The sequence below is a fragment of the Erinaceus europaeus genome, chromosome 23 (assembly GCF_950295315.1).
Source record: "Erinaceus europaeus chromosome 23, mEriEur2.1, whole genome shotgun sequence".
In the NCBI taxonomy this organism is placed as follows: Eukaryota; Metazoa; Chordata; class Mammalia; order Eulipotyphla; family Erinaceidae; genus Erinaceus; species Erinaceus europaeus.
Genome location: NC_080184.1, coordinates 2,234,155 through 2,251,468, shown reverse-complemented (window position 1 = coordinate 2,251,468; position 17,314 = coordinate 2,234,155). Strand labels below are relative to the sequence as shown.

Here is a 17,314-nt window from a genome sequence, read left to right as displayed (position 1 = left end):
TGAAGCTTTCCCCCTGCAGGTGGGGACCAGGGGCTCGAACTCAGGTCCTTGTGCACTATAACGTGCACTCAACCAGGTGCATCACCTCCCGGCCCCTCTCTATCTCTTATAAATAAATGAAAGAATTATTTGAAAAGTAGAAGAAGAAAGAGAAAGAGAAGGAGGAGGAGAAAAAGGAGGGGGAGATGGAGGTTTGAGCTCACAGTCCCCACTTGCAGGGGGAAATCTCCCCAAGTGGTGAAGGGCTGCTGGTGTGTCTCTCTGTCTCTCTCCCTCTCTATTTCTCCTTCCCTCTTGATTTCTGGATGTTTCTAGCCAATAAATAAATAAATAAATAAATGAATATAATAAAAAATTGTTTGGAAGAAGGAGAAGAGAAAGAAGAGACAAAAGAGAAAGAGATGAAGAATGAGAAACTGGAAAAGAAGAGGAAGAAGGAAGGAAGGGAGGGAGGGAGGAAGGGAGGAAGGAAGGAAGGAAGGGAGGGAGGGAGGAAGGGAGGAAGGAAGGAAGGGAGGGAGGAAGGGAGGGAGGGAGGAAGGGAGGGAGGGAGGAAGGGAGGGAGGAATGGAGGGAGGGAGGAAGGGAGGGAGGGAGGAAGGGAGGGAGGGAGGAAGGGAGGGAGGGAGGAAGGGAGGGAGGGAGGAAGGGAGGGAGGGAGGAAGGGAGGGAGGGAGGAAGGGAGGGAGGAGGGAGGGAAGGAGGGAGGTCAGGTGTGGCCAGCAGGGCTGTCTGGATCCCACCTTGCCTGGTCCTAACTCTCTCTCTCTCTTTCTCCCTGCCTCAGTTTCCCTTTCTGCAAAGTGACCCAAACAAGCACAGCCCTCATCTCCGGGGGCTGATCTAACTGGGACATATGTTGCAAGACACCCACCATTCCACTCCAGGGGACCCCTAACTCCCACTCCAGGGGACCCCCCCTAGCTTTCTGACCCAGGGTCCCCTCCCCAAGGCTGCACCACCCCTCAGCCCCGATCCAGGTGCCGGGGACAGATTGGCCCAGCAAGTTTCACCCTCCTCCTCCCTCAACTCCTCCCTCCTCCCTCCTTCCTCTCCTTCCTCCTCCCGCTGCCTCGGGCACAGGGGAGCAGGGTGGCGGCAGGATGCCCAGCATCTTCGCCTACCAGAGCTCCGAGGTGGACTGGTGTGAGGGCAACTTCCAGCACTCGGCGCTGGTGGCTGAGTTCTACAACACGGTGAGGCTTCAGGACCGGGGTTCAAGGCTGCCGGGTGCCCAGGTGCCCGGGCTCCTTGCCCAGCCCGTTTCTCTCTCTCTCTCTCTCTCCTCCAGGGAAAAATGAATGAACCAATTTTGAATGAACCAAAGAGAGGATGAGTGAACAGAGGTGAATGGATGGATGAATGAACAGATGAGTGAGTGAGTGAGTGAGTGAGTGAATGAACCATAGAAAGGATGAGTGAGTGAACAAGCAGGTGAATGGATGGGCAGATGAACAGATGTAAGAATGAATGAATGAATGATGGAAGATATGAGTGAATGAGCAGCTGAATAGATGTGTGAAGGAATAGATGTGTGGATGAATGAATGAATGATGGAATGGATGAGCCAGTGAGCAAGTGAATAGATGGGCAAATGAACAGATGTGTGGATGAATGGATGAATGAATGAGCCATACAAACGATGAGTGAGTAGGTGAATGGATGGACAAACAGATGTGTGAGCAAACGAGTGAACGACCGCTGAATGAAAAGGTGAACAGGTGAAGGGCAGACACACCATGAGACATAAGAGGGCACAAGGGACTAGGATGCAGGCCTGAGTGAATGAATGATCTCCACCCCCCATTGTCTCCTCCACCCTCCCAGCAAACGAGACTCGTGCGGGGACCTCCACCCCCCACCCAACCCCAAGAAGAAGCTGGGGAGGGCTGGCATGCTCCAGGCCACTTCTGGGCAAGGCCAGGCAGGGAGATGTCTCCCCCAGGGACCATGATGCCTGGGTGCCTAGGTGCCAGGCTGGTCAAAATGGCCATGGGGGGGGTCACTGCCCTTAGCAGGAATCAGCCCTCTCCCCCGGCCAGCCCTGTGGTGGAAACTGGGGGAGGGGGTTGCACCTAGGGAGGCAGGAGGCAGATTCCAGGCGGATTTCTTTTTTTTTCTTCAAATTTTATTTTATGTATAAAAAGGAAACACTGAAAAAACCATAGGATAAGAGGGGTACAACTCCACACAATTCTGATGACCAGAATTCTGTATCTCATCCCTTCCCCTGATAACTTTTCTTTAAAAAAAAATTTTTATTATTTATTTTCCCTTTTGTTGCCCTTATTTTATTGTTGTTGTAGTTATTATTGTTGTTGTTGATGTTGTAATTGTTGGATAGGACAGAGAGAGATGGAGGGAGGAGGGGAAGTCAGAGAGGAGGAGAGAAAGACAGACACCTGCAGACCTGCTTCACTGCCTGTGAAGAGACTGCCCTGCAGGTGGGGAGCCAGGGGCTCGAACCGGGATCCTCACGCTGGTCCTTGCGCTTTGCGCCACGTGCGCTTAACCCACTGCGCTACCGCCCGACCCCCAGCTTTCCTATTCTTTATCCCTCTGGGAGGATGGACCCAGGGTCATTGTGGGATGCAGAAGGTGGAAGGTCTGGCTTCTGGAATTGCTTCCCCGCTGAACATGGGTGTTGACAGGTGGATCCATACCCCCAGCCTGTCTCTCTCTTTCCCTAGTGGGGCAGGGCTCTGGGGAAGCGGAGCTTCAGGACACATTGGTGGGGTTGTCTGCCCAGGGAAGTCTGGTCGGCATCCTGCTGGCATCTGGAGAGTTAATATACAAAGCCAAACAAATTGTTGGCCAATCATGAACCTAAAGGCTGGAATAGTGCAGATGAAGAGTTGGGGGGGGGTGTCTCCATTTTGTAGATAGCTAGTAGGCATATTTTAGTTATATTCCAAAGGACCTGTGGCTATACTAGTTTTTTTTTTTTCTTTTTCTGAGCCTGGCATCTGATATGCAGGTGCACCTAAGTTATTGTCTGGGGAGATGATGTCATGGCTGGAAAAAGGACCAGAAAGCTGGATCAGGGAAGAGAGTAGCTCCCAAGTATGGGAAAGGGGTATAAATATTGTTGACTGTAAACCCCATCGATCTGATCTGATCTGGGTTGCTACTTGGACTTCAACCAAGGAAGCTGTGTATGTGAGTGTGTGTTTAGTGAATGAGTGAAAGAATGAATGAATGAATAAAAGGAAAGAAGGAATGTGTAAGTGAGCAAGGGAGTGAGAGAGAGTGAATAAATCAACAGCAAATGTGATGAATGAATGAGATTAGTGGATGGATGGATGGGTTAAAGGACTGATTAATTTGCCATGCCTGTGATCCAGGCTTGAACCCGGCCCCTCACCGTATTGGAAGGAGCCTCAGTGCTGTGGTCTCTCTTTCTCTCTCTCTCTCTTTGTCTCTCTCCCTCTCTCTGTCTCCTTCTCTCTTTCCCTCTCTCTCTCTCCCTCTCTTTTATCCCTCTCTCTCTCTCTCCCTCTCTCACCCTCTCTTCCTTTCTCTCCCTCTCTCCCTCTCTCCCTCCCTCCCTTCTCTCTCTCTCTGCTGTAGCCCTGGTGATGACAAGAGAAGAGAATTAATTTTTTTTTTTTAACCAGAGCACTGTTCAGCTCTGGCTGATGGTGGTGTAGGGGATTGAACCTGGGACTTTGGAACCTCAGGCATGAGAGTCTCTTTGCATAACCATTAGGCTATCTACCCCTGCCCGAGAATTAATTTATTAATGAACAAATGAATGCAAGAACAAATAAACAAAGGAAGAAAGGATGACTTCTATGAGTAAATGAACAAACAGATGAATGAATTAATGAATGAATGAATAGATGAGTGGCTGAACAGATGAATGAACAAATGAATCAATGAAATCTGGCTTTAATATATGAATGAGTACATGAACAACTAGGTGGGAGTATGAATGAACAAGTGGAGGGAGGAAGGTGTATTAAGCAAATGACTAGCCAACAGATGAAGGAGTGAGGAAATGAAGGAAGGAATAAGGGAATGAATGAACAAGTGAATGAGTGAGTGGATGAATGGATGAGTGAGCAAATCAGTGAACGACCAGACATATGAAAGAAGGAGTCTGTGAATGAATGACTGAGTGAATGAACAGGCGAGGGAATGGATGGATGGATGGATGGATGGATGGATGGATGGGTGGATGGATGGATGGATGGATGAAGCAGGAACCCAGCTCACGTGATGTGTCTGTGCATCTGAACCAGGTGGCTGAGGACGCTCCCAGGCAGGGCCCCTACCTGTGTGGCAAGTCTGGGTGGGGCTCACTAGTTGGGAAACCTGCTCCCCCACCCCCAGGGCAGGGAGGGTGGTGACCACGACACTTGGGCGGCTGAGATGTTATCTCCTGGAACCTCCTGGCTTGCTTCTGCTGCCTTCCAAGCCTGGGGCAGGTCTCTCAGGAGAAGATCTCTGAGAAACCTTTGGTTCTTTTCTCCCTCAAAGGTCAGAATAAAGCTGGCTACTCCTCTCTCTCTCTTTCTCTCTGTCTCTGTCTCTCTCTCCTTGAAATCCTGCCTATTACGATTGCCTTTGTTTTCATGTTTGATATGAACTACCTTATCTCTGAATGACAGAGAAGCTGAGTGTCCCTCTGGCACGTGCGATGCCGGGAATCGAACTCACGACCTCAGGCTGGAGACTCCAATGCTTTATCCATGGTGCCCCCTCCCAGGTGGCCAGTATAGGAATTCGTTGATCTATGTAGTTATCTATTCATGTGTCATCACCAGGGCTTCTAAGCTCCTTGGAACCAATGCTTTTTTTTTTTTCCTCCAATCACACTGATACTGGGGGCGAGGAAAGGAAGAGAGAGAGAGAGAGAGAGGGAGAGGGAGAGGGAGAGAGAGAGAGACATCAGACAACACAATCAAGGAACAGGAGAGTCCTCTGTGAGTCACTTGTCTATTTAGCCAGCTGACCTTTCAAGGGATGATGAGTGAAAAAAAAAAAAAGTAATAATGATAATAACAAGTCTGAGCGGCTCCTGTGCTGGTTAACCTCAGAGAAAGTTACTCAACCACTCAGAGTTCTAGCCCCTTATTGCCAGACAAGATCAATCTTGTTTTGAACTCAAGAAGGGGGGGGAACACAGAGATTTCTCTCTCTCTCTCTTTGAAACCCAGATTGAATTCATGAATTGGTTTACGAGAAAGGACAGAGAGAGGGAGAGAAGCTCTGGCTTGTGTGATACTGAACTGTATCTTCTTGATTCTCTTCTTTCCCCGCCTCCCCTTCAAGCCATTTTTTAAATTTCTGATTAATAGAAGGTTACAAGACACAGTAAAATGTGTAAGATGGGGAGCCAGGTGGTAGCATAGGAGGTTAAGTGCACATGGCGCATAGCACAAGGACAGGCGTGAGAATCTCAGTTCGAGCCCCTGGCTCCCCACCTGCAGGTGAGTCGCTTCACAGGGGGTGAAGCAGGTCTGCAGGTGTCTATCTTTCTCTCCCCCTCTCTGTCTTCCCTTCCTCTCTCCATTTCTCTCTGTCCTATCCAACAACAATGACATCAATAACAACAACAATAATAACTACAACAACAATAAAAAACAAGGGCAACAAAAAGGAAAATAAATAAACAAATATAAAATAATAATAAGTACTTTAAAAATGTGTAAGATGATAGAGGCTAGTTTCACACCCACCACCAGAGTTTTGTGTCCATACCCTCCCAGCAAAAACCACCAGATGTCTCCCCAAAAGCTTAGAAACTATTTTGCTTGTTTTTGGTATTTTTTTTTCCAAGTTCATGAGAATCAGATCCCTAGATCCCACCCAGGAGTGAAACCATTTGGTAATTGTCTTTCTTTCTTTCTTTCTTTCTTTCTTTCTTTCTTTCTTTCTTTCTTTTTTTTTCCCCCTCTAGGGTTATCGCTGGGGCCTGCACTATGAATCCATTGCTCCTGGAGGCCATTCCCTCCCATTTTTGTTACCTTTGTTGTTGTTATTATTGTTATTGTTGTTACTGATGTCATTGTTGGATAGGACAGAGAGAAAATAAGAGAGGAGGGGAAGACAGAGAGAGGAGGGAGAGAAAGACAGACACCTGCAGACCTGCTTCACTGCCTGTGAAGTGACCCCCTTACAGGTGGGGAGCCGGGGGCTCGAACTGGGATCCTTACGCGGGTCCTTGTGCTTCGTGCCATGTGCGCTTAACCTGCTGTGCTACAGCCCCAGTCTTTCATCACTTTACTTATTTCTCTAAGCATCATCACCTCCAGTAACATCTATTTTGTCCCCAAGGACACAATATTATCTTTTTTGATGGCTGAGTAATATCCCATGGGATCTGTATCCCATAAGTTCCTTAGCCAGTCATATGTTGATGGACATTTAGGCTGCTTCCACTCTTTGGCTGTTGTGAATAATGCAACTGTAAACACAGGGGTGCGTGTGTCCCTTTTAATTAGTGTTTGAGTGTCCACTGGATAGATGCCCAAGAGTGGGATTGCTGGATCATAAGGTAGTTCCATTTTTTTAATATAGTTATTTATTTATTCTCTTTTGTTGCCCTTTTTTTAAAAAAATTATTGTAGTTATTATTGTAGTTGTTATTGATGTCCTTGTTGTTAGATAGGACAGAGAGAAATGGAGAGAGGAGGGGAAGACAGAGAAGGGAAGAGAAAGATAGACACCTGCAGACCTGCTTTACCACCTGTAAAGTGACTCCCCTGCAGGTGGGGAGCCGGGGGCTCGAACCAGTAGTTCCATTTTTTTTTTTTTTTTGGTCTCCAGGGTTATTGCTGGGGCTCGGCTTCTGCACCATGAATCCACTGCTCCTAGAGGCCTTTTTTTTTTTTTTCCCCTTTTGTTGCCCTTGTTGTTGTAGCCTTGTTGTGGTTATTATTATTATTGTTGATGTCGTCATTGTTGGATAGGACAGAGAGGAATGGAGAGAGGAGGGGAAGACAGAGAGGGGGAGAGAAAGACAGACACCTGCAGACCTGCTTCACCGCTTGTGAAGTGACTCCCCTGCAGGTGGGGAGCTGGGGGCTCGAATTGGGATCCTTATGCCGGTCATTGTGCTTTGTGCCACGTGCGCTTAACTCACTGTGCTACCACCCGACCCCCCCCTCTTTCTTTTTATCCTCCTCCTCTGCCTCCTTCTTCTTTGTTTCTTTTGTGGAACACACAAGAGTACAAAACAATCTCTGTGGTCAAAAGTTGAGAAAGTGAGCCATGAGAGAGGCCTGGTTTTGAACCCTAGAGCCCCATGTTAGATGCCATGGTACTGGGGGAAGCCCGAGTGCCATGGTGTTTCAAGGTCCATTGACTGAACGAATCCTTAAGTTGAACAGATCTCTTGACAGAACGTATTCATCAGTTGAATGAATCTATTGGTTAATTGGATCCATTGGTGGATTGAATCAACTATATCCATTCATTTAATGAGTTTTGGGATCTAATGGACCATTGGTTGGTGAATTGGTTGGCTGGACCTATCGACTGGATGAATTCATTGGTTGAATGACTCTATTGGTTGAAAGGATCCATTGGTTGACAGGATCTATTCGTTGAGTTCCTTGGTTGATTGGACTTATTGGTAGAATGGATCATGTTGGTTGACTCAATCTATTACTTGATTGGATCCATTCATTGACTAGATCCACTGGTCAACTAGATCCATTCACTTAATGAGTCTTTTGGTCTAATAGATCCACTGGTTGACAGGATCTACTAGTTGAATCCGTTGGCTGACTGGACTTATTGGTAGAATGGATCCATTGGCTGACTGGATCCAGTCATTAGCTAGATCCACCGGTCAACTAGATCCATTCACTAAATGGGTATTTTGGCTGAGGAGATACATTAGCTGAACGAATCTTGTGGCTTGGTGCACTCATTGGTTGAAGGAACCCATGGGTCAGCCATTAATATTAGCTGAAAGATGGACATGCCCTACCTTGATTAACTGTCTGAGTGGCAGCAGGTGGCTGATTGGTTAACGACCCAGGATCTGGCCAAGCACAGCCCTCCTCTGCCCCCCGGTGACCTGACGACCCCCCTCCTGCCCTCCAGTTCAGCAATGTCACCTTCTTCATCTTCGGGCCCCTCATGATGTTCCTGATGCACCCCTACGCCCAGAAGCGCACACGCTTCACCTACGTCACCTGCATGCTCTTCATGGTCATAGGTAGGTGGGGTCCTGGGGCCCAGGAGGCGACAGAGGCAGGGAAGGGGCTCGATCCCTTGGAACACCAGCCCGCCTTCCTCTCTATCGCTCCAGGCATGTTTTCCATGTACTTCCACATGACGCTCAGCTTCTTGGGGCAACTGCTGGACGAGATCTCCATCCTTTGGTTTCTGGCCAGTGGTTACAGCATCTGGTTGCCTCGCTGCTACTTCCCTGCCTTTGTAAACAGAAGCAGGTGGGTGGGGGTGCAGGGCGGGGGGCACCTGCACAAGTGTGTGTGCATGTGAGGGGGTACTCTCCCCAAGCTCTCCTGGGGTCCATGTCCACCCCTAAACTTTTCTCCATATCCTTCCTGGTTGAACTCCACCCTCCTCAACCCCAAGTGGGCTTGGAGAATGCAACTCAGGACCTCATGCCTGCAGGTCCTGAGCTCTGGAACAATGGGGGTCCCTCTCCAAACCTCCCCAGGCCCTTGCCCCACCCACCCCTTCTACAGCAGAGTCCTTCCTCCCCACCTTTGGCTTCCTCCAGAAATCACTTCGTCTACCTGGTCTTCATCACCACTGTGGTCAGCACCTTCTTGACCTTCCTGAGGCCCACCGTCAATGCCTACGCCCTCAACAGCATTGCCCTCCACATCCTCTACCTCGTGTTCTGGGAGTATAAGAAGTAGGTGCTAGGCGTAGGAGCGGGTGGGGGGTGGTGGTACAGTTTCCTGGGGGAGGTGACTCCCACCCAGTGTCCAGTATTTATTTATTTGTGTACTTATTCATTCACTCATTTATTCCCTTTTGTTGCCCTTGTTGTTTTTAGTGTTGTAGTTATTATTGTTGTTATTGATGTCATCATTGTTGGATAGGACAGAGAGAAATGGAGAGAGGAGGGGAAGACAGAGAGGGGGAGAGAAAGATAGACATGACTGCCTGAATACAGAGTGTGTCACTTTGTGATGGTTTTTCTTTTTTTTTTTTTTTCTAGATTAAATTTATTCTAGTTTTTCTTTTTTTTAATATTTATTTTATTTATTTATTCCCTTTTGTTGCCCTTGTTGTTTTATTGTTGTAGTTATTATTGTTGTTGTTGTCATTGTTGTTGGATAGGACAGAGAGAAATGGAGAGAGGAGGGGAAGACAGAGAGGGGGAGAGACAGACACCTGCAGACCTGCTTCACCGCCTGTGAAGCGACTCCCCTGCAGGTGGGGAGCCGGGGTTCGAACCGGGATCCTTATGCCGGTCCTTGTGCTTTGCGCCACCTGCGCTTAACCCGCTGTGCTACAGCCCGGCTCCCTGTGATGGTTTTTCTTCCCCAAAAATGTTTGCGTTCATACAACTGCAGTGCATCAGTGGATAGGTTAACTAGTTGTGTTGGTTGACTGTTTATTGGTTGGTTAGTAAATCAGCTGACAGACAGACAAGCTCAAGATTGATTGATTGAGTGAGTGATTGCTTACAAGGTAGCAGGTGATCAAATGACAGGTGACTGAGGGCACAGGACTCCCCCCTTCTCCACCTTGCAATTTGTCCACGCATCAGCTGGTCATCAGACTAAACTAACCATGGGTCAATCTAAGTGGAAATCATATGTCAACCCAAGTAAAAACCAGTGGTCAACCTGCATGGAAGCCACTGGTCAAAGGAAAGAGAAAAGTTGGTCAACCCAGTGGAAGCCATTGGTCAATCCAAGGAGACATCATTGGTCAACTCAATGGAAGCCATTGGTCAACCCAAGGAGACATCATTGGTCAACTCAGCGGAAGCCATTGATCCAACAGCAGATCAGTGACCAACCCAATTAAAAACCATAGGCCAATCCAATTGGAATCTATTGGCCAGTCCAACTGGACCACCATACTCACCCTCACTTCCAGCAAGTTTAGTTAGTCTTCCCTTGGAGCCCTGGAGCATAGAACAGAGTAGAGAATAGTAGATAAAGATCTGGAAAGATAGGTGGAGACTATGCACACACACACACACACACACACACACACACACACACAGTCAACAATTCTTTCAAATAGTGTCTAATGTTCAGTTCACATTGACATCCCTCCTGTTTCTCAAAGGTGCCTTCTTATGTAAATACAGACATTTAGGGCCACTTTGTTTCCTAACAGCTCCTCCCTTCTCCTCTCCCTCTTTCTTCAGACCTCTGATTTGATAACAGCTTGCTTTCCAGATTAGTCTGGCTAGTTTTTAAATTTTTTTTATTTTTATTTTTTGCCTCGAGAGTTATCACTGGGGCTTGGTGTCTGCACCTTGAATCCACTGCTCCTGAAGGCCTTTTTTTTTTTCTTCCCATTTTTGTTTCCCTTGTTGTGGTTATTATTGGTATTGCTATTGTTGTTGGATAGGACAGAGAGAAATAGAGAGAGGAGGGGAAGACAGAGGAGGGGAGAGAAAGATAGACACCTGCAGACCTGCTTCACTGCCTGTGAAGCTGGGGGCTCAAACTGTCCATGATCCTTACACTGGTCCTTGTGCTTTGCACCATGTGCACTTAACCCGCTGTGCCACTGTCCGTCTCCCTCTTCTGTTTTTTTTTATTAGCAATGTAATAAGGATTAGCAAGACTGCGAGTTCTCTGTCCCGTCCCCTCCATTGCAAGCTTCCCTATTATCTTTCTTTCTTTCTTCCTTCTTTCTTTTTCTTTTCTTTTAAATTTCTTTATTAGGGAATTAATATTTTACATTCGACAGTAAGTACAATAGTTTTTACATGCATAACATTTCCCAGTTTTCCATCTAACAATACAACCCCCATTAGGTCCTCTGTCATCCTTCTTGGACGGGTATTTCCCCCCCACCCCCACCCCCACCCCAGAGTCTTTTACTTTGGTGCAACATGCCAATTCCAGTTCGGGTTCTTCTTTTTCATTTTCTGCCTTCTGTTTCTGACTTATTTCACTTCACATGAATTTTTCAAGGTCCATCCAAGATAGGCTGAAAACAGTGAAGTCACCATTTTCATAGCTGAGTAGTATTCCATTGTGTATCTAGACCACAACTTGCTCAGCCACTCATCTGTTGTTGGACAGCTGGGTTGCTTCCAGGTTTTGGCTATTACAAATTGTGCTGCCAAGAACATATGTGTACACAGATCTTTCTGGATGGATGTGTTGGGTTCCTTAGGATCTATCCCCAGGAGAGGAATGGCAGGATCATAGGGCAGGTCCATTTCTAGCCTTCTGAGAGTTCTCCACAGAGGTTGGACCAATTTGCATTCCCACCAGCAGTGCAGGAGGGGTCCTTTGACCCCACACCCTCTCCAGCATTTGCTGCTGTTACCTTTTCTGATGTATGACATTCTCACAGGAGTGAAGTGGTATCTCATTGTTGTCATTCTAGTCCTGTCTTGCTGTGGTCCCAGGTGGTCTCCTTTGGTATTCCTAGTTGATCCAGGAGAGGAGAGGAGAGAAACACAGCTGCTGCTGCTCTGTAGCCCCGCCTTGAGAAAGGACTAGAAAGCTGGAACAGGGCAGAGAGTAGCTCCCAAACATGAGGGAAATATAAAAATACCAGCCTGATTACTTTTTTTTTTTTTTTTTTTGCCTCCAGGGTCATTGCTGGAGCTCAGTGCCTGCAGTAGGAATCCACTGCTCCTACAGGGCCATTTTCCCCATTTTTGTTGCCCTTGTTGTTGTCATTATTATTATTGACATTGCTGTTGTTTTGGATAGGACAGAGAAAAATGGAGAGAGGAGGGGAAGATAGAGAGGGGGAAAGAAAGACAGACACCTGCAGACCTGCTTTACTGCTTGTGAAGTGACCCCCCTGCAGGTGGGGAGCCAGGGGCTCAAACTGGGATCCTTATGCTGGTCCTTGTGCTTTGTGCCACTTGTGCTTAACCCGCTGCGCTACCACCCGACTCCCTTAATTTAATTTAATTAATTTATTTTTTTTCCTCCAGGGTTATTGCTGGGCTCGGTGCTTGCACCATGAATCCACCGCTCCTGGAGGCCATTTTCCCCCCTTTTTGTTGCCCTTGTTGTTGTAGCCTCATTGTGGTTATTATTATTGCCATTATTGATGTTGTTCGTTGTTGGATAGCACAGAGAGAAATGGAGAGAGGAGGAGGAGAGAGAGGGGGGAGAGAAAGACAGACACCTGCAGACCTGCTTCACTGCCTGTGAAGCGACTCCCCTGCAGGTGGGGAGCTGGGGGCTCAAACTGGGATCCTTACGCCAGTCCCTGAGCTTTGCGTCACGTGCGCTTAACCCGCTGCACTACCGCCCGACCCCCTAATTTTATTTTTTAGCGTCAGAGTAGCTCATGCTGGGGTCAAGCGCATCTTACCCCTTCCCACTCAACCTTTGTCCTGAGTGCTCCCCTCATCTGGTGCCCAAAAGGTTGGTGAGTGGATCTGGAGAGCTGCTCCCTTTCACTTCCCTGTGACTTTCTTTTTTCTTGCTCTTCCCCCCGCCTTTTTTTCTTTTCTTTTTTTTTTTTTTTTTTTTTTTTGTCTCCAGGGTTATCACTGGGGCTCGGTTTATGCACTATGAATCCACTCTCCTGTAGTTCATACACTATGAATCCACTCTGCTGTAGCCAGCCATTTATTTTTATTTTTTGATATGGAAGAGAGAAGTTGAGAGAGGAGGAGAGGAGAGAGAGACCCCTGCAGACCTGCTTCACCACTTGTGAAGCGACTCCCCCTGCAGGCTGGGAGCCGGGGGCTTGAACTGGGATCCTTGCACCGGGCCTTGTGGTTCATACTATGTGTGCTTAACACCATTCAGCCTCTCTCTTTCTCTCTCTCTCCCTCTTTCTCTCTTTCTTTATTTCTTCTTCATCCATCCATTCATCCTTCAATCCATCCATCTGTTCTCTCTCTTCTTTTTTCATTCTCTCTCTCTCTCCCAGAGCCCTAATCAGCTGGTGGTGGTAGAGGAGATTCAACCTGGGACTTCAGAGCCTCAGGCATGAAAGTCCTTTGTAGAACTGTTATGCTGTTTCCCCAGCCTGTTACTTACTTCTTTCTTTCTTTCTTCCTCTCTCTTTATTTCTCTTCCTCTTCATTTTTTTTCTTTCTCTCTTTCCTTTCTCCACCCCCCCACTTTTATCAAAGTACTGTTCAGCTCTGGCTTATAGTGGTGCAAGAGATTGAACCTGGGACTTTGGAGTCTACTTTCTTTTTTTCTTTTATTTCTTTATTGGGGAATTAATATTTTACATTCAACAGTAAATACAATAGTTTGTACATGCATAACATTCCCCAGATTCCCATATAACAATACACCCCCCACTAGGTCCTCTGTCATCCATCTGGGACCTGTACTAGGTGTCTACTTTCTATTTTAAATATTTATTTATTTATTCATTCCCTTTTTGTTGTCCTTGTTGTTTTATCTGGAGTCTACTTTCTTTTTTTAAAAATTCTTTTAATTTTCCCTTTTGTTGTCCTTGTTGTTTTTTATTGTTGTTGTAATTATTATTGTTGTTGATGCCGTCGTTTTTATATGGGACAGAGAGAAATGGAGAGAGGAGGGGAAGACAGAGAGGGGGAGAGAAAGACAGACACCCCAGAGACCCATCCTACTAGGGAAAGAGAGAGGCAGACTGGGAGTATGGACCGACCAGTCAACGCCCATGTTCAGCGAGGAAGCAATTACAGAAGCCAGACCTTCTACCTTCTGCAACCCTCAATGACCCTGGGTCCATGCTCCCAGAGGGATAGAGAATGGGAAAGCTATCGGGGGAGGGGGTGGGATATGGAGATTGGGCGGTGGGAATTGTGTGGAGTTGTACCCCTCCTACCCTATGGTTTTGTTAATTAATCCTTTCTTAAATAAAAATAAAAAAATAAAAAAATAAAAAAGAAAGACAGACACCTGCAGATCTGCTTCACCACCTGGGAAGCGACTCCCCTGCAGGTGGGGAGCCGGGGGCTCGAACCAGGATCCTTATGCTGGTCTTTGCGCTTTGTGCCACCTGCACTTAATGGAGTCTACTTGATTTTTCTTCTCTCTCTATCTCTCTCATATGTTATAAATCCTTAGATGTTTCTACCACCCAAATCTCTGTGTTAAGGCTTCACTAACTTTGCCATTTGTGTCATGTCCCCTCCCGCTTCATGTGAGGAGTCGAGGTCTCAAACAAAAGTTACCCCACCACTCTCAGACGGACTTTCCCATTCAGCTAGAGACAGGAAGATGCCGTGGTCCCCACAGCTGTCCAGAGATTATACCTGGAAGTATCAGGCATGAAAGGCTGGGGCACTACTTCTGCATATCTCCCCAGCTTCAGGTCCCCCCCACCCTTCTCAGAATTAAGACTTGCACCCAGCACTCTGTAGACACTCGGGGAGACTGAGCAGAGCAGGAACACAGACGAGGTGCCACATGCCTCTTCTCTCTCAGACACATCTCCCTGGATGGAGGAGTTTCCTGTCAGCCCTACCGTGGGCCTCTGACCTGCCTCCTCCTCCCCCAGGACCAACAACAAGGACATCCGACACCTGATGGAGGTCTCGGTGGTCTTGTGGTTGCTCGCGGTGACCAGCTGGGTCAGCGACCGTGTCCTCTGCAGTTTCTGGCAGCGAATCCACTTCCCCTACCTACACAGCATCTGGTGAGCACCTGCCCGGGGTGAGGGCTGGGACCAGAGGGTCACCGTGCTGGAGCGTGGAGCGGGGGCCTGCGGAGGGGTGGTGGCAGTCTGGGAGGGTTCAGAGACTCGAGGTCACCTGGGAATCGGGACCAGCGGTGTTGGAAAGAAGGATGGGGGGGTGGGAGCAGAAATCTGACTTCACGTGCAGTGATAATGCGGTAGTTCATTAGATTTATCTGTTCACTTATATATCTTATATATATATATATATATATGTATATATATTCATGCACTCACTCACCTCTTCATTTACCCAATCATCCATCCATTGATCCAGCCATACAACACTCTGTTTTTTTCACATGAAAATACATCTTTTCACCCATCCATCCCACCATATATTAAATCATCCCTCCCTCCTTCTACTCATCCATCCGTTATCCATCCATGTATCCATTCATTGACTCATCCATCTATCCATCCATCCATCCATCCACGATCCATGCATCCATCCAGCCAGCCAGCCATCATCCATCCATCCATTATCCATCTATCTATCCATCCATCCATCCACCCATCCATCCATCATCTATTCATCCATCATCTATCCAATCATCCATCTATCCATCCATCATCCATCCATCCATCCATTATCCACCTATGCATCCATCATCCATCTATCCATCCATCCTTCACCTACAATCCACCCATCCATTCATTCACCCATCCATCCATCATCTATTCTTCCATCATATATCCAATCATTCATCCATCCATCCATCCATCCATCCTTTCATCCATCCACCCATCCATGCAAGCCCTGCACCCTACAGCTATGCCATCTCCCCGCCCCCAGTGCAGGGACACATAGGGCCTTCACCCCTCCCCTTTCCCTCTCTTTCTCCCTCCCTCTCTCTGTCCCTCAGGCATGTCCTCATCAGCCTCACCTTCCCCTACGCCATGGTCACCATGGCCATGGTGGACGCAAGGTACGAGATGCCCGAGGAGATGGTCAGGCTGCGCTACTGGCCCCGGGACAGCTGGCCCGTGGGGCTGCCCTACGTGGAGCTAGGCGAGGACGCCAAGGACTGCTGAGGTCGACCAGCACCCCTGTGCCAGCTAGCGAGAGCCCCCCCCCCCCCCCCCCCGCCTCCAGCTCCCTCCCTGCTTCCTGTCCTGCATGGCCCAGGCTCCAAGGCAGGGGATGGACGCAGGTGCCTCTCTGTGCTCTGCTTCCAATGACCCTGCAGTGGCTGCCTCCATCCCCTGCCCTTGACCTCCCTCCACGACGACGTCTCTGTAGTCACATGTGTTGGGGTTGGGCTGTGGTCATGTGACATCTACTGGGTCAGCCCTCTAGCTGGGGCTCAGTCCCCCAACACCTTAGAAAGACTCCTGACTGGTAACTGCTTCTTAGGCCCTGGACTTGGCCTTGACATGATGCTACCTGGTGCTAGAGAAGTGTCCCCTCCCCCCCAACCACCACCATTACCACCCAGGCTGGGGAAATAGCATCAAGGTTCTGCAAAAGACTTTCCAGCATGAAGTTCCAAGGTCCGAGGTTCAGTCCCCAGCATGACCATCAGCCAGAGCTGAGCAGGGCTTTGGTGACAAAAGGAAAGAAAGAAAGAAAGAAAGAAAGAAAGAAAGAAAGAGAGGAAGAAAGAAAGGAAGGGGCCAAGTGGTGGCACACCTGGTTGAGTGCACATGTTATAGTGCACAAGGACCCAGGTTCAAGCCTCTGGTCCTCACCTGCAGGGGGAAAGCTTCAAGAGTGGTGAAGCAGGGCTGCAGGTCCCTCTCCCTCTCTCTCTCTCTCTCTCTCTCTCTCTCTCTCTCTCTCTTTCTCCCTCTCCCTCTCCCTCTCCCTCTCTCTCTCTTTCTCTCTCTCTCTCTCCCCCTTACTCTCAATTTCTGGCTGTTGGAGGAGGGGGGTGGTTAGATAGCATGATGGCTCTGAAAAGAGACTTTCATGCCTGAGGCTCCCAAGTCCCAGATTCAATCTCCTGAACCACCAAAAGCCAGGGCTGAGAAGTGTTATGGTTAAAAAAAAATCTGCTTGTCTCTATTCAATAAATAAATAAAAATAATAAAATATATATATTAAAAAAAGAGTTGGGCGGGGGTAGATAGCATAATGGTTATGCAAAGAGACTCTCCTGCCTGAGGCTCCAAAGTTCTAGGTTCCATCCCCAGCACCAACCACAAGCCAGAGCTGAGCAGTGTCCTTGTTTAAAAAAAAAAAAAAATCCAAGAAGACTAAGGCAAGTATAAACCTATGGGACTACATCAAATTAAAAAGCTTCTGCACAGCAAAAGAAACCACTACCCAAACCAAGAGACCCCTCACAGAATGTGAGAAGATCTTTACATGCCATACATCAGATAAGAGTTTAATAACCAACATATATAAAGATCTTGCCAGACTCAACAACAAGACAACAAATAACCCCATCCAAAAATGGGGGGAGGACTTGGACAGAATATTCACCACAGAAGAGATCCAAAAGGCTGAGAAACACATGAAAAAATGCTCCAAGTCTCTGATTGTCAGAGATAAGCAAATAAAGACAACAACGAGATATCACTTCACTCC

General features: G+C 47.7%; 2 protein-coding genes across 6 annotated transcripts in view; both read left to right on the top strand.

Annotated features, from left to right (window-relative positions):
- The window catches only part of LOC103115078 (alkaline ceramidase 1-like), a 37,718-nt gene extending 21,654 nt beyond the window's left edge, over positions 1-16,064 (top strand). The window contains exon 7 of the transcript XR_009547302.1: positions 15,933-16,064. The gene's annotated coding sequence lies outside the window, so the exon portion shown is untranslated. The remainder of the gene's footprint in view (positions 1-15,932) is intronic.
- Positions 1,042-16,817, top strand: ACER1 (alkaline ceramidase 1). Of its 5 annotated transcripts, none has more exons than XM_060181529.1 (6): positions 1,042-1,196; positions 8,059-8,173; positions 8,267-8,408; positions 8,705-8,842; positions 14,529-14,739; positions 15,645-16,817. In XM_060181529.1, exons 1-6 carry the CDS (start codon positions 1,104-1,106, stop codon positions 16,053-16,055), a joined length of 1,110 nt encoding a protein of 369 aa, XP_060037512.1. In that variant the 5' UTR covers positions 1,042-1,103; the 3' UTR covers positions 16,056-16,817. The 5 variants fall into 5 exon arrangements, with proteins under 5 accessions (XP_060037512.1, XP_007524891.2, XP_060037516.1 ...); XM_007524829.2 differs by having other exon boundaries at positions 14,602-14,739; positions 15,645-15,907; XM_060181531.1 differs by having other exon boundaries at positions 1,057-1,196; positions 7,967-8,173.
- Positions 16,818-17,314: the final 497 nt, after the last annotated feature.

Coding starts and splice junctions, on each gene's coding strand:
- ACER1 (XM_060181529.1), top strand. CDS start 1,104: ATGCCCAGCATCTTCGCCTACCAGAGCTCCGAGGTGGACTGGTGTGAG. Junction 8,409..8,704: donor GCCTTTGTAAACAGAAGCAG/GTGGGTGGGGGT, acceptor GGCTTCCTCCAG/AAATCACTTCGTCTACCTGG. Junction 8,843..14,528: donor GTGTTCTGGGAGTATAAGAA/GTAGGTGCTAGG, acceptor CTTCTCTCTCAG/ACACATCTCCCTGGATGGAG.